This window comes from Malania oleifera, chromosome 11 (assembly GCF_029873635.1).
Source record: "Malania oleifera isolate guangnan ecotype guangnan chromosome 11, ASM2987363v1, whole genome shotgun sequence".
NCBI lineage: Eukaryota > Viridiplantae > Streptophyta > Magnoliopsida > Santalales > Ximeniaceae > Malania > Malania oleifera.
In genome coordinates, this window is record NC_080427.1 from 49312708 (window position 1) to 49336179 (window position 23472).

Here is a 23472-nt window from a genome sequence, read left to right on the forward strand (position 1 = left end):
TTTTTTTTTATTCTTTATGTAAAGAATTTGAAGAACTAGAAAAAAATGTTTAAAAAGGGTTTTTGAACAAATGTAAAAATTAGAACATATAGAAAAAAAAACTCAACATGATTCTTGCCCCCACTTCTTTTTTTTCCAATTTTTTTTATGCTTCAAGGTCATGTTTGTTATACAGGAATATACTTACAATGAAGTATAATCGGGTGGACTCAAGTAGTAAGAGCGACTTGTGACTTTGTTAACCCCAAGGTCATGAGTTTGATCCTCCTTTGAGAGTTTATCCCGGTGAATCATTAGGGGTGTATCAATAAGCGGATGACTTTCACCCTCCCGATTTAGTGCCGTATCATAGTGGCACAATGATGGGTGGACTATTCGAGCTATAAAAATAAATAATACTTGCAATGAATATAAATTTAATGCCTAATACATGCATGTCAAAAATCATTTAAGTGAATTACATAGTTAAACTCAAATTTTTATTATTAAAGTGTTAGATTGTTAGACCTAACTCAACATCTAATATACTGAGTGAAACGAAATTAAAATAGGATAAAAAAAAAAATTATATGGTAAATAGGAAATATTATAAAAATCAATTCATTTCTAATGAATAAGTTTTTGTAATATCATTGATAGCTTGTATACAAAGAAAAGGTATTGTGGCAAATTAAAATGCAAAAATTTATGTATCACACTATAAGTCATTCTTAAAATTTAAAAATAACTTGCGCAAAGTGCCAATTGAGAATGGTAGGAATTTCTGTTACCAAACAAGGCCCCTGGCGACGACAAAAGTTCGCGCAGAGGGTCAGCGGCGCACGTTAGCCGCATCCCTCCCTCTCCGCAATTCAAATTCTTCGATCGGCCGTAACGTGACTCCTTTACGCCTCCAGGTCTCACTGTAGAAGCTAATTCAAAATTTCAGAAAGACCCCAGATGTTATAACAACTCCACATTCGCCCCATTTCCTCGTGCATTGCCCAATTTGCCTCGCCATCCAGGGCCGTTTTCAGAATTATTATCTTATCCGAGGACCAATATTTTAAAAAACATTTTAACTAAATTAGAATAAACCAACGAGAGAGAGAGAGAGAGAGAAGCGAAAATGAAATGGTGAGCAAAACAGTGCGAGAGCAGAAGCGAAGATTCCTAGGGAGAGAAACAGTGGAATCAAGAGAGAGACAGAGCAATCTAGAGAAAGAGAGGAGAGAGAGAGACTGGTGATGACGATGGACAGAGAGAAGGAGAGGGAAATTGAGCTCGAGAGTGCAATGTACACTAACTGTTTGTTGTTAGGGCTCGATCCGTCCATCATCGGCGTCGGAGGTAACAACGGCGCTCCTCGCGTAGGCCTCTTCCGCCACTCCAACCCTAAGTTGGGCGAGCAGCTTCTCTACTTCATCCTGTCTTCTCTCCGAGGTCCTGTTCAATCCGCTAAGGTACTCCAGATTTCGCAACGGTTTCTGTTTTATTCTTTTTGATCTATTACTGTTTCGGTTAACGAGCGCCGAGATCTTGCAGGATTTCGACAAGGTTTGGCCAATTTTTGATTCCACGCAATCTCGCGATTTCCGAAAGGTAATTGTGTTTGAATTTTATCGTTTGATCGTTTTCACAGATTCGTGCTTTTTTGCTTTTACATTATGCTGATATTTTTAATTGTGGTTTTTGATTTTACTTTTCAGGCCGTGCAAGGTATAATCAGTGAGCTAGAATCGCAAGGAGCGCTGCCGAGGAGCAATTCGAGGGTTTCGTCCCTTGCTACTTGTTGCGGACCAAGGTTGGATTTGGTGGATTTGGTAGATTTGCATATCAAATTTGAATTGATTATATTTAATCTACTCTGTGATTGGTTGATAAGAAATTGGAGAAGAGAATGAAAATGGAAAATTGGGAGACTGTTTTCTGTGTTAAAAATTATCAAACTCAACTCTATTAAGCTGAGACTTAAATCATGGTCTGTTCAGTGGAAATTGGCTTTCTTGGGTCCTAAATAACGAAAATTGTAAAATTCAGGTTGTAATCGTTTTCTTTTGTGGCATTTCTAAGAACCGAATGATGCAGCAGTGCTCTATTATTTTCTCTAATTTAAGATTTTTTTATCCATTGGAAAACGGTTTGTATCTGCCATGTGTGCATCAGCATTGAGGCTAGTTTGAAAGGGTAAATTGATTACTTTGGGAGCTGAGGTGCATAGAAGATAAATGCACATTGAAGTTTATTAATGAGCTTGTTTTTATAGCTCCATAGCCAATAGCTCTTCTTTAAACATTTCGTTTCTTTGAAAGCCAAAATGAACTTGCTTTGTGTTCAATTTTCCAGTGGAAATTGAATGCTTCATTTCATATTTCATGATAATGGTATTTTGCAGCATGCATTTTTGTTCCTAAATTAGTGGTTCTAGTGACCGATGCCATAATTACTCCCAGTAAGTAAAAGACATGCCATCTACTCAATTAGTTTTTTTTGCATGCTTTGCATGTTTCGTTGAAATTTAAGTTTGTGGCATCCTCTTCTAGATCTCAGTTATCCTTTGCATCCTTGGGTTAGGAGATATGTACAAGGGTCTTGACTTGGTAATATGGCATCTTCCCTTGCTGTTTTGGAAACATGTAGGCAAAAATATTGAGCATGCAGAGCTGTTTTATTATCAGACACCGTGGTTCTACTGTAGTTATGCATCATCTGCCTTGATTGATGTATGCACAAGATATGGAACTGATTATATGGGGTCAAAATGCCTAGCTATCTGTCATAAAATTGTACAACACTGTAGCATAATTTATATCATGGTCTTGAAAAAACCTATTCAAGACTTGTCCAAGTGCAAGGCAGTTAATAAAGGCCTTGATGCTTTTAAAAATCGGGTATCGCATTGTTATTGGCATGGTTGAGGAAAAACTGGCTTTAGAAGTTTTCTGCTTTCAAATATTTTTCTTTACTGTAACTAGAATCAGCACTCAAGGTTTACATTTTGAATTTCATGTGTCATTGCATTTTCACAGTTTTCTATATTTCCAAAACTTATGGGTATATTTGCATGTATATGTCATAATTAAAATCTATTGGGACTGTAACTGCAAGTAAGTACTTTATTGACTGTAAACATAGATATATTTGGGTGGGATGACAAGCCTTTTATGTTGACTGCAGATTTGTTGAACTTTTATGGCAACTTTCGTTGCATGCTTTGCGAGAGGTTCATAGACGAATGTTTCCAGCTGATGTAGCTTCTAACCCACTGCCTGCTTCATTGACAGATGTAGCTTTTTCGCATGCAGCTACTCTACTTCCTGTAACAAAGGTAGTACTCATGTACTTTTTACATTGCTTTTACTATTTGGAAAGTAACTTAAAATGTTTTGCTTCATGTTTTTGACTTCAACATAAGCGTACGATGATACACATGTGTTGGCATTGGGCGTGATTAAAAACACAGACAGTTCTAACTTTAAGAACTAAGTGCGGATGCAATTTCTCAAAGTGCGTAACTGAATAACAATCACAATCAAACACACTAGGTTTCTTGTGGTTTTGTCTCATGTGACCTACGTCCATTTAATAAGAAACTTACCTGAGTATTCAACTAGTAAATCGACTGTTAAATTACCACTTTATCTAAAAGCTTAAACTATTAAGTTGTGGACCAACACTATATATTAGGCCATAACACTCCCTGCACCTGCAGCTTGATTGCATGCGGAGAGATACATAAATGATGAATAACACCCATTAAGGGGAATAAATGATTTTGAACAAACAAACAACAAACGTGGGTGACAAGACTAGAAGCCAAGACCTCCTGGCAACCTTGTTGTGATACCATGGTAGAATACCACTTTACCTAAAAGCTTAAGCTATTAGGTTGTGGTCCAACATTACATAACAGGCCTTAACATCAATTACTACATGCCAACTTGACACAGATCCTCGATCCAATAGAAATGGTTATACTACCAAATGACAGCTTGTCCAAACTCCTAACTCCGAACTCCCATGGATATATGGTCCAATGGATGCTCAATCCAAAATGACAACACAAGTAGTGAATAAGAGAAGACAATAAATCCCACAATAGATACGGTATGTATGAACTTCAGGAAAAAGAATATTAGAACATTAATGCTACTAATCACATGAAGGCGGGCTTGAAGCTTCATCGTTGAAGGCATGCACAACATGCTCTGTATTTTGGGTCTGTCTTGTAAATTCTCATGTTTGTGTTTGGAACGTACTGTTTATGCTACGATAGAGAAGAATAAATAGACAAAGGGCTAGGTTTTAGCATGCCACTTAACATTGCATTCGTTTTATAGTTTCCAAATCTCAGAAGATATAGTTTCCTTGAATCTACAAGAAACGCCCATAAAGTATGTGTTCCTTTTGTTACAGGAAAGTATGATCAGATGTTGCCCAAAAGATAAGGTTCATATACGAATTTGTAGTACATATATATTTTGATAACAAACAAATTTTGAGACTGGAAGGGGAGCTTAGGCGCAATGGTAAAGTTGTCGCTATGTGACCTGGAGGTCACGGGTTCGAGGCATGGAAATAGCCTCTTGCAAATACGCAAGGTAAGGCACAAATATTGAGATTTAAATCCCATATGTTGAGCAGCATATTTGATGCTCCAAGTCTGGCCATAGGCAATATATAATAAAAACAACATTTTTATCATTTAAAAATTGTGGACAAATGAAAATCCCTGTATGCAATGATATATGTGACAGTCATAACAAGTTTAGCACAAAATGACTATCCAAGTTAATAAAGAAATATTTTATTGCATAGCAGTTTTTATTTTTCTGTATCACATGCCAGATCATGCTCATGGTCGCTCATGTATATGCTATGCCAGAAAACTAGTCAGAGCTCCAGTCTCAAACTAATTTCAAGTCACATCAATCTTATGTGTTAGGGGCAGGTACACATATAAATCATCACAATTATAATTTTGGAATCATCAAAACATCTACATGAAATAATTCAACATAGCACGTAACACATGGTTTTGTTATCATCAAAATTAATTCTTTGGGTCAGCTACATAATTGAATAATTCAAGCGAATGTGGTAGTCTCATTTTATTTTTGTTCAAAAATTTACTTTTTCAAACAAAGTTGGGTTTTTAGTAGCTCTAACTTGAGCCTATTTTGCTAAACAGGCTAGAATTGCTCTTGAACGTAGGAGGTTTCTAAAAAATGCGGAGACAGCAGTCCGTAGGCAGGCTATGTGGTCAAATTTGGCTCATGAAATGACTGCAGAGTTTCGTGGTCTTTGTGCTGAAGAGGTAGGAGTGGTAACCCATTCACTGACACATTGAGGGACTTGTTTGTATAGATTTCACTTTTGCTGTGTAGGGTTTTTATGTTTATTATTCTTATGTTCTCCTCTGGAACTCTTGGAACTCAGGCCTACCTTCAACAAGAGCTAGAAAAATTGCATGACTTGAGGAACAATGCAAAATTGGAAGGTGAAATGTTGGATGACCGTATTTCCAGTTCTAATCAGAATGTTGCGAAGGCTACTCGCTTGTGGGAGTCCTTATTGGCTCGTAAGAGTAAGTACAGAGTTATAATTCTTTCAAATCTTTAAGTTATTCTATTACTTGATTGCTGGAACTGGCACATCAGGGATTCCGAATGACTTAAGAAAAATCAAAGCCCTAATTTTCAAAACTGTATGCTGTTTATGATGTTTTTTATTTCTGAGACTGAAATATCAAGTCATTCTCTTCTGAGTTCTGTGCATTTGCAGTTCAATTCAAACACAAAAAAGCCTTCTTTATTATTATTATTTTGACTTTTTGAAAGCGCAGACTGTAGTGATGGTAAATCTTCTACTTTTGTGGGGCTCATGCTGTTGATCCTAGGTCAGAATTGGGTCTCGTGATATGGTTTCATTCTCCGCAATTGATTTATTTCTAAGATTGATCATTTAGATCTTTTGGAATGAGTTCGCCCTTTACCCCCCCCTCTGCTGCACCTGGGGAGGGGGGGGGGAGTCAACTTTTCAATTTTAAAAGTAAAAGCTGAGTATAATGTATTTGGTAACTAGTTTTTTCAAGAAACTTCTAAAAGCTATGATTTGAAGCTTTTAGAAGCTAAACGCTGGCATTTTTCACAGAAACTTATTATATTCCATTAATTCTTTAATTTTTTCGAGTGGTACAAAATTATTAATGTCTTTATTACATTTCCTAAAAATACCTATTCATTTTAGTCATTTTAAGTTCAACTTACGACTTTTTTATCAAACACTAAGAATTAACTTTTTCTTTCTAACACCTTTCGCGCAGGGGCCCAAACAATTTTTACAACAATCTCAATTAGCTCCTTTTTCACAGTTCCTTTTCAATAGCTATTGGGGGCCAAACTAAACCATAGTGTGGCATGCCTGATGCTTTTGACTTCTGATATGGGCTTTCTTGTCCTAATAATTGATTGGAATGGAGGAAACATGACCATATTTTTTTTTGATTCCAATAAATGGTGCAGAGTTGAGGTGTTGATTTCATCTTGTCTCTTCATAGCTATGCTTATGGTTTTTGAAAGATATTCCATGATTATTTCAAATATCGATATTTGAAGGGGCAGCTTAATTTTATGTTTCAATTGCTTGCATTGGGTTGAGAGCTTCAAAAACTGAGATGGTTCCTTGTTCCTGTTCCGTCAGTTTTCATTTTTACTAGTTTTCAGTTGCTAATTGAGCAGTAAACAATTGTATATCAAAAAAAGGAATCAAGATTTTAGTCAACTTCTCTGACAAACTATCATAATGAGAATGCTTCTTGCCTCCTTCATATGTGGTATTAAACAATTGTTGTTTCTCAGATGTTTTGTTTAATTGTACATGTTCCTACAGGTCAACATGAAGTTCTTGCTTCAGGCCCAATTGAGGACTTGATAGCTCATCGTGAGCATAGGTAGGCTTACATCTCATTGTAGTCTGGGTTATGTGGATGGCATTTACTCATTACATGCACATGGTTATGTTCATATTCAGGTACCGCATTTCCGGATCTTCTTTGCTTGCAGCAATGGATCAAAGTTCTCAGCCTGGTGATCTGGCTTCTGCACATTTAGATGACAGAGAACAGACTGTTAATTTAAATAGAGAAAAGCAGAAAAGCAATTCAGAATCATCTCATCTACAGGTAAATGATGAGATGCTTTCTCGAGTGGATGATAGAAGTGGAAGAGCCCACCCCACTGTTGATATTGCAGAAATTCTTAGGCGCTGGACACATGCATTACAACGTATTCATAAACAGTCGCTTCATCTGGTATGCTATTTTTTTTGGGTATGCTATTTGTCTGTTTTCATTTACTACACACACTCTCTTTCTAGCCAGGGGCATGCACAATGAATATGCTTCTTGGCTTTTGGTAGTCATGAATGGTAATAAGCATGTACAGTGTGTGTGCAAGAATTAAAGTATAATTATTGGTAGTAATGGCAGTTAAGGTGGGATTTATATCTACTAAACTTTCTTGTTAAGTGAAAATTTTATTTTTAAGTGAAATAATAGGACATTTTTTTTGGAACATGAGAGCAAAAAATGCAGATTGAAAAACTGTCATGCCTTCCTTGAATTATATAAATTGCCAGCTCTATTTTTGTCACTTATCTTCAAACTGAAATGTTATAATTGAATGTACATGCTTTACCACTTATATCAGTCTCTAGCTATTTTCTAATAATGAGACTGAGTTAACCGGTTCAATTTGAAGCATGAGATTTTGGTGGTATGGAAGACATGATTGGGTGGAAGATAGTGGCTTCATAATGTACAGTTCATTGAAAGATGTGTCAAGTCACATGTGAACTTGGTTTTAAATCTAGAATGTGATAAGTGTCCCTCATTTTAAGATTGAGATTTTCTCAGCTGCAGTAAATGGGATTTCGTCTTATGGGTTGATGGGAAAGGAGATTCTCTTGCTTAGAAAGCAGATAACAACTGTGCAGAAGATGCAATATATTGTTGATATGGGATAACATTCATTTCTTGCAATAATAAGTTCAATTATATCTCCAAAGCCGTAATATCCTAATATTGCAATATTGTAGGCAAAAGCTAATGATGGTGAGGGTCCAGAGCTTCTACGTAGTTCACATGATGGAAATGGCCATGCTGAATCTTTAGCTGCTACTCTTGCTGAGCATCGACAACACCTGACCAGTATAGAGGTAATTTAATGATCTTGGTATGTTATGGATGCAGCTTTCGCTTCAGAGATACTATTTATTGAACTCTAATTTTCCCCCCCTTTTTCTGTTCCCCTTTTGACATTGGAATAAAATCTTTCTTCACAACTAGGGCATTTACTCACAAATTCTCTACTTTTATTTAATTAGTGGGCATGTATTCTCAATGATAGTAATTTTTAATTATTTGATCTTCTATGGACTTTTGGGTGATATATAAATTTAATCATCTAGCCTCATGCTATCTTGTTTAATAAGAAACTAACTCTAGTTGGTTTCTATTCAACAATATTTTAGTTGTGTCTTTTAACATAGTTGAAGTTTTGGAAGTGTGCAAGTTAGTCATGAAAAACATGACATTGATTGGCTTATGCACATCTGATTGGTTTGGATCTTTGCAAGCTTCTTATAATCGTGGAGAGAGATTTTGGAATGCAAAGTGGCACCAATTGCCATGGTTGAAGAAGATGAATGTCTCGATAATATTTCAATTAATTTAACATATATATTTTCTATTTACAATCCTTCTATATTGGACATATAGGACTGGAAATAATGGAAAAGCTGTAGGATCAGATGACATCCCAATTGAAGTTTTGAAATGCCTTGGTGATAATGGAAATATTTGGTTAGCTAACTTAATTAGCATAATTATAAGAACTAAGAAATGCTATAGGAATTAGAAATCGAGGAAAAGAACTTTAATACTTATATACAAAAATAAAGGAGATATTGAAAATTGTAATAATTATCGTGGAATTAAACTTACGAGTCATTTCATGAAACTATGGGAAAGGATAATTGAAAAAAGTGAAGGCTAGTAATTTCATAAAATCAGTTTGGTTTTAAGCTTGGAGATTGACTATAGAAGCTATATATCTTTTGTGAAGATTAATGGAAAAGTTTAGGGAAAGGAAGAGGGAAGTGTGCTTGGTTTTTATTACTTGGTAAACCTAGGAAACATTGACACTTTTGGAAGCCTAAAGTGTTGGTGTTTGACATGTGTTGTTGGACACAAATATTTGCCCAACACTCCTCGAAATACATAGGAAATTTATTAATTTATTTTCATTTATGGACATGACTGAGACACTTCTTGACATTATGAGGATACCTAAAGGACACTTCTTGCGTTGGAACGTGGCGTCTTGTTGCCTCCTTTAATTCTGGTAACAAAACCTTATTCCTTTTTTAGGAGAAGTCGAGACATTGAGAGTCGAGAGATTCTTTGACATTATATTGGAGCCCTAGTGCCGTTGCACCCGCCTTGTATTGCACCATTGGACCTTCCAACTTACAGAATCCCCCCTCTCTCTAAAATTATCCCCAAATTTTCACTATTAATCTCTCTCTTTCTCTCTCTCTAAAATTTCTTGATGAGCCATGGCTGTTGCCCACCATCAACCATGTCCTTGAGTTGTTTTCTTGTTGTTGGACCAATATTCTAGAATATGAATGTAGTCGATGACTGTATAATTGTAGTTTGTAAATTGTATGATTGACAATTTTGTATGAATGGTACTCCTATTTCATTGCAAATCAAAATTACCACAATATTTTTCATCTAAAAGGAAAAGCATGCCTAAAATTATATTTTTGTATTAATTAATTAGTGTATACCTGCCGTGTTGTATCCCCGTTTTTTTGGTCATCGTTGTCTCACATCCATGTCTTGTGTTGGTATGACGGTTTTCTAGAAGAAAGCCTATCATGGGGTACTTAGGGAAGTTCTTTGTTGGGTTCTGGAAAAAAGGGGGTTTGTATAGTAGGTATATCAATGCCACTAAAGATATGTACGAGAGTAATGACTAGTGTTAGGACTTTAGGTGGAGAGTCTAGGGAATTCCAATCACAATAGGTGTACATAAGGATCATCTCTATCTTTCTACATTAGTGATGATGAACTTACTAGGAGTATCCACAATGTAGTTTCATGGTGAATGTTGTTTGCAGATGATATTGTCTTGATTGATGAAACTAGGGGTAGAGTAGAATCTAAGTTAGAATTATGGAGAGAAGTTTTAGAATGTAAAGATTTTACGGTAAGTAGAAATAATATAGAATTTATGAAATGTGATTTTAGTCATGGTAGGGGGAAATATTGGAGAAAGGATAAAATTTGATGGTCAAGAAATCAATGTCGCTAGTAGATTTTGATATTATGCAAGCTGAAGGAGAAGTCAAAGAAGATGTAATACATAGAGTTAAAGTAGGTAAGGTAAAATGGAGAAGTTCTTTGAGCTTGTTGTGCGACTGTAGAATACTCTTAAAATAAAAATGAAATTTTTATACGACGGCTATAACCCAGCTATGATTTACAGATCAAAATTTTGGGCTTAGTAATAAACAATGTGTCTAAAAAGTAAAAGTTAGTGAAAAATGAGATGCTAAGGTGGATGAGTGGTATAATTTTAAAAAATGAATTAAGAAATGAACATATTTGCAGTAATATAAGCATTACATTTGTAGAAGATAAGATAAGAAAGCGGCAGATCGTTTGGGCGTCTGCAACATAGGTGAAATAGTGCACAGAAGGAGTGAGCCTAGTTACTGGTGGTGGTGCTAGAAGGGGATGGGGTAGACCTAAAATGATGTGATTTGAGATAATGAATAATTAACGGCCTCAAATTGTCGGAGGAGATTATCCAAGATCGTGTAAACTTGCAGAAAAGGATTCATGTAACTGATTCCAGCTAGTGGGACTTGAGGCTTGGTTTTGTTGTTGTATAACCCATCAGTATTGGAGTAGTTGCTGCCTTTAATTGATTTGCAAAGCCACGTAAATTCACAGCTGCTGTCAATTTTTTCAGCAATAAACTGCAAGCAGCATGCATACTTCATTTTGGAGAAAATTCATAAGCTGCTTGTTATGATCTGTTTGGATCATTAGAGTATTTCCTTTTTTCTTGTGTGTATTGTTTTCATGATAGGCTGGAGAGAAGTGGAGAGAGGTTGTATATGGGGCCTTTCCTTTTTTTATTTTTCTTTTATTTCTTTTTCTTTGTTTCTTTGAGGGCGAGTTTCTAGTGTATGTGGATCCCATTGAGAGATTTTTGCAAAAAGGATTTTTCTGCTACTTCAGAAATTACCCCTTTAACTAATTGGGCAAGAATATTCTCTGAAGTGGCCTGATGTTGGAAGCTGACTTAAGCTTGGAGTGGCCATTCCAGAATACTGTGTTTTTATCAATTTACAGTGCGACTTAATATTGCTGCAGTGCAGCAAGCCTTTATGGCGTGGAATACTTGGCAATCAAGAAATGTGTTGTCCATAAAATGTAGCAAAAAAATGAGGAGGTTGAGATGGATTAGTAGGATGATAATAAAAGGATAGAAGCAACAGTCAGTGCATTTACGAGAAGTTAGATGTAGTGGTAGGATAAGTTGAAGCAGCTAAGATTAATTGGTTGTGTCTAGTAAAGACAAGTTCGCTGGACTATTAGTCACTTGCTTTAGGTTGAGGCATCTTGAAGAAAGAGAATGCTAGAATAAAAGTTACTCAAGGCAATAAAAAAGATACTACGATGTTTTTGTCATAAAATACAGTCTTTGAATATATATATATATATAAACTAAATAGAGAAGCGTGAACTTTCCTTTTGTTTCTTTTTCCTTTTGGTATCTAAGTTGACCAAACTATGCTAGCCCTTTTTGGCTTCCTGAGACACTATATCTTCTTAGTAAGTTAGATAATTGCATCACTTAGCAGGAAAAAAAAAAGTTAGATATTTGCATCATCATAAAAGTTATTGCGTTATTTAGCATTGTTGGTAAGCGTGAGTAAGGCTATGTTGGTCATTGTTATGTTTGGTGTTTATTATAAATAAAGGGAGAGAGTTATCATTATGATTAGGTCCTCCAATTTGCACAATACTTTAGCATGGTATCAAATTGTCAGAGCATGATTGGACTCAAAACCCAAGTGCTGCAGCCACCAAACTAAACCCTAAACGTCATAGCCCTATGCTTGTCTGCCACTATAGGGGGGCCGTTAACACCACCGAAGACCTGAAACAACTCTAGCAGTCTCTGGAAAACACGGCATTGGCTGGAAAGATCCTGGAAGTTCCGGTTTATAACCCTGAGAATCCCTGTTGATTTTGCGAAATCAACCTCATAGCCACCCACAGACACTGCCAATCTGTGGAGACTCCTGCACATGCCCTCACAAGCTAGTCGAGGCCTGGCAGTACATTTCACTGCCGGTGCATGAGGCTCCATTCACCCATTCATTTGGCCTGAACTGCTCTTATATTATTTGAATCCATTGGTGATGGATTTTGTTTAAATATCCCACCTTTTTAGTTGTTCATGCGCAGAACTCTTGGTAATGGTTGTGTGGTTCCGCTGGAAGCTGTTTGTGAGTGCTAAATGAGTCCATTGGGGACTGAAACAGAGCTGTGCTGCTGAGTTTTTGATTTGTCCTGGTTGTCTATCTTGTTCTTTGTGTTTTTTGATTTTTATTGAAGGTGCTGTTGTGTGTTGGCATGGAGTCCATGAATCCCAAATTGTGTTTCCTTCTTTGTTGCCATTGAAGTTTGGAAATGCTTAGGTGATAACAGAATGATATGGTTAACTAATTTATTTAATACAATTATAAAAACTAATAAAATGCCAGATGAATTGAGGAAAAACACTTTAATACCTATATACAAAAATAAAGGAGATATTCAAAATTGTAATAACTATTGTGGAATTAAACTTATGAGTCATACGATGAAACTATGGGAAAGGGTAGTTGAACAAAGATTAAGGTTAGAAACAAAGGTCTCGGAAAATTGATTTGGTTTTATGCTTGGGAGATCTACCATAGAAGCTATATATCTTTTAAGAAGATTACTGGAAAAGTTTAGGGAAAAGAATAGGGACTTGCATATGATATTTATTGACCTAGAAAAAGCATAAGATAGGATACCTAGGGAAGTTCTATGGTGGGTTTTAGAAAAAAAAGGTGTATGTAGTAGGTATATTGATGTCATTAAGGATATGTATGATGGAGTAATGACTAGTGTAAGGACTATAAGTGGAGAAACTAGAGAATTTTCAATCACCATAGGTGTATATCAAGGATCTGCTTTGAGCCCTTATCTTTTTTCTTAAGTGATGGACCAACTGACTAAGAGTATTCAAAAGGAGGTTCCATGGTGTATGTTGTTTGCAGATGATATTGTATTAATTGATGAAACTAAGGATGGAGTAGAGGCTGAACTAGAATTATGGAGAGAAGTTTTGGAATCTAGAGGCTTAAGGATAAGTAGAAATAAGACAAAATATATGAAATATAATTTTAGTAATGGTAGGAGGAATATTGGAGACGAAGTTAAACTTGATGATGAAGAAATAAATAGCACTTGTAGATTTCGATACCTTGGATCTGTTATGCAAGTTGAAGGAGAAATTGAAGATGATGTAATGCATAGAATTAAAGCAAGTTGGGTAAAATGAAGAAGTGCTTCAAGTGTGCTCTGTGATCTTAGAATACCCTTAAAATTAAAGGAAAGTTTTATAGGACAGTTATAAGACCAGCTATGCTATATGGATCAGAATGTTGGGCGACGAAGAAACAGAATATCCAAAAAGTAAAAGTTGCTGAGATGAGAATGCTTAGATGGATGAGTGATATAACATTGAAGGATAAATTAAGGAATGAGCATATTCGTGGTAAGTTAGGTGTAACTCCTATAGAAGATAAGAAAAGGGAGCGACGACTCAGATGGTATGGACACTTGCAACGCAGGCTACATAGTGCGCCAGTGAGGAAAAGTGAGTTAGTTATTGTGATGGGCAGTAGAAGGGGTAGGGCCTGTAGGGGTAGACCTAAAATAATTTGGGAGGAGATAGTGAGTAAGGTTTTAATATCTCTGAATTTGTCAATGGAAATGGTCCATGATCGCATAAATTGGCGGAAAATAATTCATATAGCCGACCCCACCTAGTGGGACTTAAGGCTTAGTTTTGTTATTGTTGTTGTTGTTGAGCTGCAAAAGCAGAGGGAGCAGATGAGTAGATGATAGTCCTTTGGGTCCTAGCTTGTGTGAAACCCGAGTTCAAAGCAGTTTGGTCCCAGATTCTTGGTAGTGCAAAATTGCCACCCTTCGCTGACGTTAATTCTGATATCTTCTTGCTTCGTCTATCACACATTCCTCAACCCTTGATTCCAGTGTTTCAACCAATGGCTGCTTTTGTTACGCATGGTGATTTTGGTTTGTAACCAAGTAGTTGTGGAAGTTCCTGAGATGGTTTGAATGGTTGTGGTGGAATGAATGGACATGGTAGATGCCCCTCATGCAAGTGCACTTATTGTGGATGAGGAGGTCATATGATTGAGAAGTGTTGGGATTTTCACATTATACCACCACCCATTGCTAATGTAGCCACCATAGATTCCACTGCTTTTTGGGTTCAGCAAGTGGGGAACAAAGAAATATATTTATTTGAGAGACAAGAGTATCAAAGTTCCTATAGTGTCAAGAATCCCATCAAGCTCATGTTTCCACTGCATCTTTTACTTAGTAATGCAACAGCTTGCTTGTCATCTAGTATTTCTCTTACTAGTCATAAGGTTATAGATTTAGCTGCTACTGACCATATGACGGGTTTAACCAATTTTTTTTTCCACCCTCTAGTATTGTGAAAGTTTACCTTCCGTTACCCTTACTGATGGGTCCCCTACAACCGTTAAGGGAATTAAGACAGTAAATCTCACTTGTGCCTCATTTTCTTCTGTTTTATATATTCCTAGGTTTTCCTTTAATCTCGTGTAAGCAAGATTAAAAATTCCATGAATTGTCTAGTTACATTCTTTTCTCATCCTCCTGTTGTCATTTAGGATTTAAATTTTAAAGATGAGGAAGACAATTGGCAGAGGACATGTGCCTCGTGGACTTTACTACCTTGAGTTGCTATGTCCTTCTATGGTCTGCAATGCTGCTGCTTCACCACTCCAAACCCATTGTTGCCTTCATCATCCTTCATTGAACAAGTTAAAAACGACTGGTCCCTACTTCGAGTTTTTCTCTAGTTTTGAGTGAGTCTTGTCTCAGAAAGCACCATAGTGTTCTATTTGCTTCTCGAGTCAATAAATGGGCAATATTCAGGCCTTTTTGATGTTTGGGACGTGTCAGAGTTGGGGTTTCAAAATTGTTTCACTTTCGTAGATGACTATTCAAGGATGACTTGGCTTTATCTAATAAAGGGTCGTAGTTATTTCATGTCTTTTGTGTGTTTTGTTCTCTAATAAAGACTCGAATTGGTTTGCTGGTTTAGATACTTAATAGATGTAATGCTAAAGAGTAATTCAATAGACAATTTGCTACCTTTATGTCTAAGTCTAGTAGAACTCATCAATCATTTTGTGTCCACACTCAACAAAATGTTGTTGCATAGTTGCAAAATAGACATATCTTTGAAGTCACTCTTACCCTACTGTATCAGATGAATGCCCATAAAGTGTTTAGGAGTGATGTTGTGCTCACTGCCTGTGCACTCATCAACAAAATTTTATCATCTGTTCTTGGTGGTAAAATACCCTACTCTGTTATCTACTTCTCTTCCCTATGCTTCTTTATTCTCTTTACCTCGTCTATATTCGGGTGTTTCCTTTGTTCATCAGTTAACTTCTTTGGTGTATAAGTTGGATCCTCACATTATAAATTCATTTTTCTAACTTACTCTTAAAAGTGATATCGGCGATATAGTCCTACCTTGTGTCGTTTTTTATGTTACTCTCTTTGAGTCTAAACTGTACTATTCTTTTTCCTTGTGCCTTCTGACCTCAATGTGTGCCTTCTTATGCCTAACCTTCTAGATTCTGGCATGTTATCTCAGTCATCTACCTGTGCTTCTTCAGCTAGTTTGAGTCCTTGTTTTCTCAGTCATCCTAATTGTTAAAGTATACATGACAGCGACTCAAGGGAGGACTGCTTCCTTGAGAATCTATTGGAGGAGAGCCTCCTTTAGGTTCTAATTCTCATTCCCCTCGATGTTGATCATCCTATTGCTGTCCGAAAAGGTAAATGCAGCTGTATCCATCATTCAATATCTAATTTTGTTTTCTATGATTTCTCATCACCCTCATTACTATTTTGTTTGTGCTTTATCTTTTGATTCTCTTCCTAAATCTGTTTCTAATGCCTTATCCCATTGTGGGTGGAAGACTGAAATGGTTGGAGAGAATCAAGAGATGTGTGCATTGCATGGAAAAGACACTTGGGAACTTGTAACTCTTCCTCCTGATAAGTTTGTGGATGATTTTTCTTGGGCTTATAGTCAAGGTTGTTAGAATCGGGATTCTGGGTGGGATCGTTGGAGGGGTCTGCAGGATCAAATCGTAGTATTGGATCAAGAATTGGAAGATTCTACTTTCAATGTAAAACAAATATTAAAAATTATATATGTGGAACTTTATGACAAGTCTTAAGACTAAAAACTTGGTCAGTAACTTAGTAAGTATAAGAAGTTAAAAATACAATAAAAAGTTTAAACAATAAAAAAGAAAAGAAAAAGAAGAAGAGCAAGAAAAGGAGAAGAAGAAGGAGAAAAACAGTGCTCGCTATTGAGTCTTTTCAAGAAGCAAAAAATTTGTTTCGAAGCATACCTCTGCAGCTCTGCTGGGCCAGTTGGGTTGGCTCTTTTCTTTGCTGCTGCTGATCAAACAAGAACTCTGTGTTGAAGAGGACTGATGTGCTCTTGTTAAACACCAAAGAAGGAAGAGGACTGAGTTTTTGTTGAACCCCGGGAACTCTGGTTGTTGAATGCCAAAGTACTGTTGATCAAATGGCAAGACTGCTAGCTGCTGCTGTTCAAACACCAGTCACCAGATGGGGGCCTCTCTGGTTGTTGAACTGGAGAGAAATTCAGGTGCAGAGTTGAAGAGTAGAGGATTGAGGTGTCGAACTCCAGGGAAGTGAGGTGCAGATTCTGCTGAATCTGTTCACTGATGGGGAGGCTGGGAGCCATTTTCCCCCAGATTTAGAATACTTGGGACCAAACATAAACCTTTTGGGGCCTTTGGGCAAATAAAAACGAAAAAGGGAAAAAAAGTCCCAACCCAGGTAACAGAGCAGGATCTGTACGATTCTACGATTCCAATTCTACAATTCTACCGATTCTTTTATGATTCTACCACGATTCTACTTGATTCTGATTTGTGTTGCAACTTGGATCGCTAGGGTGAATCTGGATCTTAGTCTCATACGATCCTACAATCCAGATCGCGATTTTAATAACCATGCTTATAGTGTGAAAATCAATCATGATGGCCATGTGCCTTGTTATGAGGCCCTACTTGTTGCTAAAGGATATACTTTGATGTATGGTTTGGATTATTCTAACACATTCTCCACTATTGCCAAACTTGGCTCGGCTTGCTTATTCATCTCCTTAGCCATTATTGGCTTCTGCATTTGTTAGATGTGGAGAATGCCTTCCTACATGATGATCTTCAAAATGAGGTCTATACGGAGTAACCTAATGGGTTTTTTGCTCAAGAAAATTAGAATTAGCGTGTTGGCTCAAGAAATCCTTGTATGTTCTGAAGCAATCTCTCAAAGCATGATTTGGTTGATTCAAAGCTATGATACTTGAGTTCGGTCTTCGGCAATGTGCAGTAGATCACTCTATATTCTGTTTGTTGTGTATGTGGATGATATTTTGATTATTGGTGGTGATGACCAAGGTGTCTGAAGCATTTTCTATAGACTACATTTTAGATCAAAGACATTGCCTATGAGATACTTCTTGGTATAGAAATACCCAGATTTTGTATTAGAACCATTGTCGCAGAGGAAGCATTTTATAGACCTTTTACATGAGATTTGGCTGTTGGGATGGAAACCAATACATCCATGGGGTTGATGTGTGAGAGTCAAGCTGCTATCCATATTGCCTCCAAATACATTGAAGTTGATTGTCAGTTGTCTAGGAGAAACTTGTGCTGAAGCTCATGGCAACCACTCATGTGAAGTTTGATTTCTAACTTGCTGATTCACTCACTAAAGCCCTAGGGGTGCTTGTGTTAAGTCCATTTGTTACAAGCTTGGAGCATATGATATCTATGGTCCAGGTTGAGGGGGGAGTGTTGCTTGGTTATTTAGCATTGTTGCTGTGTCTTTTTGCTCTATTAGTTGGCTTAGTTAGGGTATTTTGGTCATTGTTATGTATGTGGTTTATATTATCAATATAGGTAGAGATATATCACTGTGATTTGATCTTGCTACTTACACAATACTTTAGCACTTACATGAATGGTTTTAGGTGTCCCAGTATCCCAGCTCTTACATGAATGTTTTTCATTGTTAATACTATCTTTTTGTCCTTTTATTTTCTTTGGGTGAAGAGAGGGGTGTGGTGATCTGGTTGTCCTGGTAGGGGGTGGGGTACATGCATTTTATTCTGATATATATATATATATTTGCATTTTTGTTTTCAAGTTGTTCTAGGCAGTTCTAAAAAAAAATCACTCTGAAATTCATTGTAATATTTGTACACAAGTTTCATTTCTTTAGCTCTGCATCATTGCCTAAAAAGCTTTCACTTTTAGGAGACCGATGCTCCAGAGTACTTTGAAGTTCATTTCTCCATGATTCTTTTCCATTTAATTTTTCCATCCAAATTGTGTTGAAGCTGTGGTTTGATTGCAAAACACTGTTTTTCTGGCACCTGCAAAATTGATTTCAGATTGAAAGATTTGCTTTTTTACCCATAACCATTTATAGGAATCTTGTAAAAAAAAAATCTTCCGAATTGCAGGTGCTTATAAACCAACTGAAGGTGGTTGCTCCATCAATAGAAAAGTCGATAGCAGAGCTTACAGAGGAAGTGAATAGTGTTTCCTCTAGTCTCCCTCTGATGACCAAACATCATGGGAGATCTACCTCACCTATCCAAGCTCAGAGCAGTGGAAGGACATTGGTAATCCTTCTGTGAATTTTATATGGGACAAAAATGTGGATATTTTGTAGTTTGGCCTTCAATTACTGCTTTTGTAATTTGGTTTTTTCTTTTGATACCATTCAGGAAAGTAGCACTGATGAAGCTGCTGAGGTGACATCAAAATTTTCAACTGTGCAGCTTGATAAGGCTGCAGCCAGTCCTCCTACTTTGAAACTACCGCATTTATTTAGTTTGACGCCAAATTCTTCTGGGAAAGGAGGAAACATGCAAAAGCGGCAAACTGTAGCTTGTCAAACCAGCCAAGTAGAAATTTTGTCAGAACGAAAGTCTATGGATCAGTGTCTGTCAAACAATCATGTGGATAATCCTACACAAGGTATGCAGATTCTACTTAGTAACCACTTTTATATTCTTTGCCTCTACTTATTTTAGATTTGCCAAGGCATTTCATCTTTTTCAGTTGAGGCGAACCTGTTCTTTAAACAGCTTTATGTGGAGATTTTAATTCTTAGTTTGTGTTTCCACAGATACTGACAATTCTTATGTTCAAAACTTAAAGAGATCTGTTAGAGAAGCCGCTCTTTCAATGCAATCCTGCAATTTGGAATCATCACGAGAGAGTCACTCTGATGTTAGTTCTGAGCATTTCTTTGTGCCCCTTTCAGCTTCTGGGTTTTCTCATTTGAGCCCAGAGAAGAAAGCAGTTGCAATAAAGAGTAAACTGTCATTTATGTCCCAAGCTGACACTTCCTTCCTTGAGAATCGTGCTCCTGATGTTATTGATGAACTACCAGATGTGTTGAATGATTTGAATTCACTTCATGAGTATGACGGAGTAAATGGGTTTCTCTCCGAAGCTGGTGCAAATTACAATGCTTCTGATACTCGGAGGTTGTTTTATGACATGGAGGAAGGTCAGGCCTTCTCACCTCCTTTGCTAATAGATTCATCACTTCTGGCAGATCCATACGAGGACTTACTTGGTAAGTTGCTCTGGTCACAAGCTATTCCTATTTTTTATTCTTTGGTGGTTTTTTGCTTTGTACCTTTGATAAGTTCCTCTTCAAACTCCTTTAATTCCTGTAAGAAACATAAAATGTTCGGGATCTTCTTTGAAAAGCATAAGATGTTTGGGTTTTCCTCGACATATTTTTAGAAAAGAATGATTGCCTTTACCTGTATCTGTAGCACATTTACTGCTGTAGCGCTTGCCCCTAGATTCCTTAAGAAATACAATTTCTGCAATGTAGAAAATTATGGTATGGTAAGATGGTAAAATATCATCCATCTTGTAGATCCTGCTGGGGCCCTGGGCCACATACCATAGTTGCTGTTAAGCTGAAGGTTGTGCATAAGAAGATCTAAGCACTGCAGGAGGAAAAGAAAAATAAGGGGGTAAAAAACAAACAGTCACGGATCTAAGCAGTATTGCCAAGTCCCTTTATTTTAAGCAGCCTACCCTCTTTACTTGAGGATCGTTTGGAACCATCTATCGAAAAATACTTTTCTACGAGTGCTTATTGAGTAGTCTGGGATTACCAACTATGAGTGCTTTTTAACTGCTGAGTTTGTTCATTCTCTTACATTGCTGAGCTTGTTCACTATACTTTACCTTGCTCTCTTGCAGCTCCACTCACGGAAACCGAAACTGCAATGTTGGAGCATTAATAATCAACTTCTGCACAGCCTCGCTGCTATGTTCTCCAGGATGTACTATGCCTGTAATGGTTTTTGTTTTCATTCTTCAGATGGGGTATTACCCCCACCATTATTTTTTGTATGACAAATTGCTTGTATGATTTCTATTGTTGTGTCATCCTGTTCCTTATTTTTCCCTCCTATGGTCATAATATTACTATTTTCAGAGGGAAACTATGAACTAATTGGCAACATCACTGTATTTGCTCAACTGTTGCCTTAAGCCCGAAATGATCATATAGCATAGCCAAGTCCGCAGCTGATCCTAAACAATGAAAATTATATCCAACCAGGAAACATTACGGTCCGGTACCCGACCTTCAGGTCTGTGTGTTGATAAATGCTATATCCAAAATGAAAAAGTGTTATGCTCCAATTGCTAAAAGCGAAAAATGTGCTGAACCTTGCAATGGTTCGCGTTTTGCCCATGCGTCAGGCGGTGAAACTGCATTGGTTTTGGTCAACAGCCGAGATTTATTGGTTTTGAGCTAATTTATATGCACATGACCCATGTATTTCATGGGTTGTGATTGTTGTTTGTTGCAGATAGATCAGGATTGGAAATTCTTATTCCAATTTTTTGAGTATACTTTTCTTGTGATGTATTTTATTGCTATTTTTTTTTTCAAGGTACTCTATATGCAGCCAAGGGTTTGATTTGATTTCCACTGTTCATGGATCGTATGAGCCATTTCCTTAAATTTTAAATTGAAGATAGACTTTATCTTCTCATGGATTTGAGTTGTTGGATTCTATCTTTGTGTACCCATTGCATCGATAGTTTTAAGTCATCATGCCAATAATTTAGGGTACATTTCCTCATCTCTTGGCAATATTAGAGAAATTAATCAGAAGGGGTATTTGGTTTCATGTGTTATTTACATGGCTAGTGAGTTTTGGTTTTTAATTCGCAACAACTTTTTTGACTACCCAAGTTTCTTAGCGGGTGGATCCTTTCTGTAATTTCTTTCCGAAACGTCTTTAAATAGATATTTATAGATGTTTGGCTTTATGGCTTCAAGGTCTGGAGGGAAAATGGTTGGCCAAATTAAACTCGAAGCAATGCAATTTCAAAAGCATTCTATTGAAAAAATCAATGGAAGGATCTCTAATAAAGTAGAAATCAATATGTTTTGGTTTTTCAGTGGTTGGTTAACAGCGACGCTTGCTGCGGATCTGTTCTCAATTGGTTCCCTTGTTTAGATTTTCTTTGAGGTGTTTTAGGGTGGAAGAAAAAAATGACTTCAAAAATGAAGTACAAGTTTAGTTAAGGTCGTGAAAGCGAGTTTTTGTATTATTGTTTTTACTTAAGAACGACCTGTCTTGTCCTTTTTCATTACTCGTTTTGCTTTTTAAACTCTTGCAAGGGAGTCTTATTCCATCTTTACAGTTATTACGTTCTCTTTAAATGTAAAGGGTATGCCCAAGTCATATAAACATTTTCTTAAAATGTGAAAGTAAGGTTGTGTGTATCTTGTTTTTTTCGTAAATTCTTTAGCGGGAATTTTGGGCATTGAATGTTGTTTATTAATTTAATTCTCTCGACTCGTGAGGTGTTTTGGTACAATGGTAGGGTTGTCACCGAATGACCTATAGATAATTGATTCGAGGCATAAAAACAACCTTCTGTAAAATTGTAAAATAAGGTTAGATACTATAGATCCATTATGGTTTGCTACCTTATGTAAAAATAGAAAATAAGGTTGGGTACTATATATCCACTGTGGTTCGCTCATTCTCCTAACTCGCAAATGTGAGATCTTCACGCACAAGTTGCCCTTTTTCTTGACTGAATAGGTGCTGATCTAAGCTTAAAACTTACTGCATTTTTTGCCAAGATCGATTAATTTTGGTAAATCTAAAGAATCGGTTGGGTTTGATGCTATCAGACCAATTTATACTTTGCACTATTCCTTTTACCGTTTGCTATTTTTTAAAAATAATTTTTATGATTTTATTAAATTCCAAACATAAATGATAGAACTTAAACATTACTGATGGTAAAATTCTATTGAGTATAAATTTTGAACATTGAATTTAACTTTGTACAAACATAAATGAAACTCAATACAATTATAAACTACATCTAATCCAATTATCCAAATCATACAACTTCAAATTTAAGATTTGAGATTCGATAAATTCAATTAATGCCTTATAAGTAGCACTAGCTATATCAAATAATAAAAATACTAATTGAAGGGATAAAATAATTTTGAAAAAGACATTGACCATTAGGGCTATCTGCTTGTACAAGGCAAGTCAGTGGTGATTGGGATGGATCAGTACAAAATTCCATGACCTATATTAATTATACCCTCTTCTGCACTCATCTTTTTAAAGAGAATCATTCTCCAACAACTGTTATTTGTAAATTTTTATTTCAGTGTGCCTTTGTGTAAATTTCCAGCATGCATTCTTCACCATTGATTTTAAATAGATGAAAAAATAAAAAGGCACTGTGAAAAGAAAGCAACTTAGGGACGATGTTATTATTATTATTATTATTATTATTATTTTTTTTTTTTTTTAAATAATGGTGTTTGATATCTTTTGAATGATGTTATTGTTATCGATAATAAATTTTATGTTGAGTAAACTTTGGAAGTCATATATACTGCTTCGATGTGCTAAAAAATAAGTATTGATTATAAATACTTATAAAATG

General features: G+C 36.3%; 1 protein-coding gene across 3 annotated transcripts; it reads left to right on the forward strand.

Annotated features, from left to right (window-relative positions):
* Positions 1-1081: 1081 nt before the first annotated feature.
* LOC131167833 (AUGMIN subunit 6) lies at positions 1082-21015 on the forward strand. 3 transcript variants are annotated; one of them, XR_009140163.1, is made up of 14 exons: positions 1088-1442; positions 1525-1581; positions 1689-1783; positions 3157-3307; positions 5171-5296; positions 5419-5566; positions 6871-6931; positions 7012-7291; positions 8077-8196; positions 18963-19124; positions 19230-19482; positions 19634-20089; positions 20734-20827; positions 20972-21015. XR_009140163.1 is itself a non-coding variant. In XM_058126815.1 (13 exons), exons 1-13 carry the CDS (start codon positions 1227-1229, stop codon positions 20772-20774), a joined length of 2166 nt encoding a protein of 721 aa, XP_057982798.1. In that variant the 5' UTR covers positions 1082-1226; the 3' UTR covers positions 20775-21015. The 3 variants fall into 3 exon arrangements, 2 of the variants coding, with proteins under 2 accessions (XP_057982798.1, XP_057982797.1); XM_058126815.1 differs by having other exon boundaries at positions 1082-1442; positions 20734-21015; XM_058126814.1 differs by having other exon boundaries at positions 1082-1442; positions 19634-21015.
* Positions 21016-23472: the final 2457 nt, after the last annotated feature.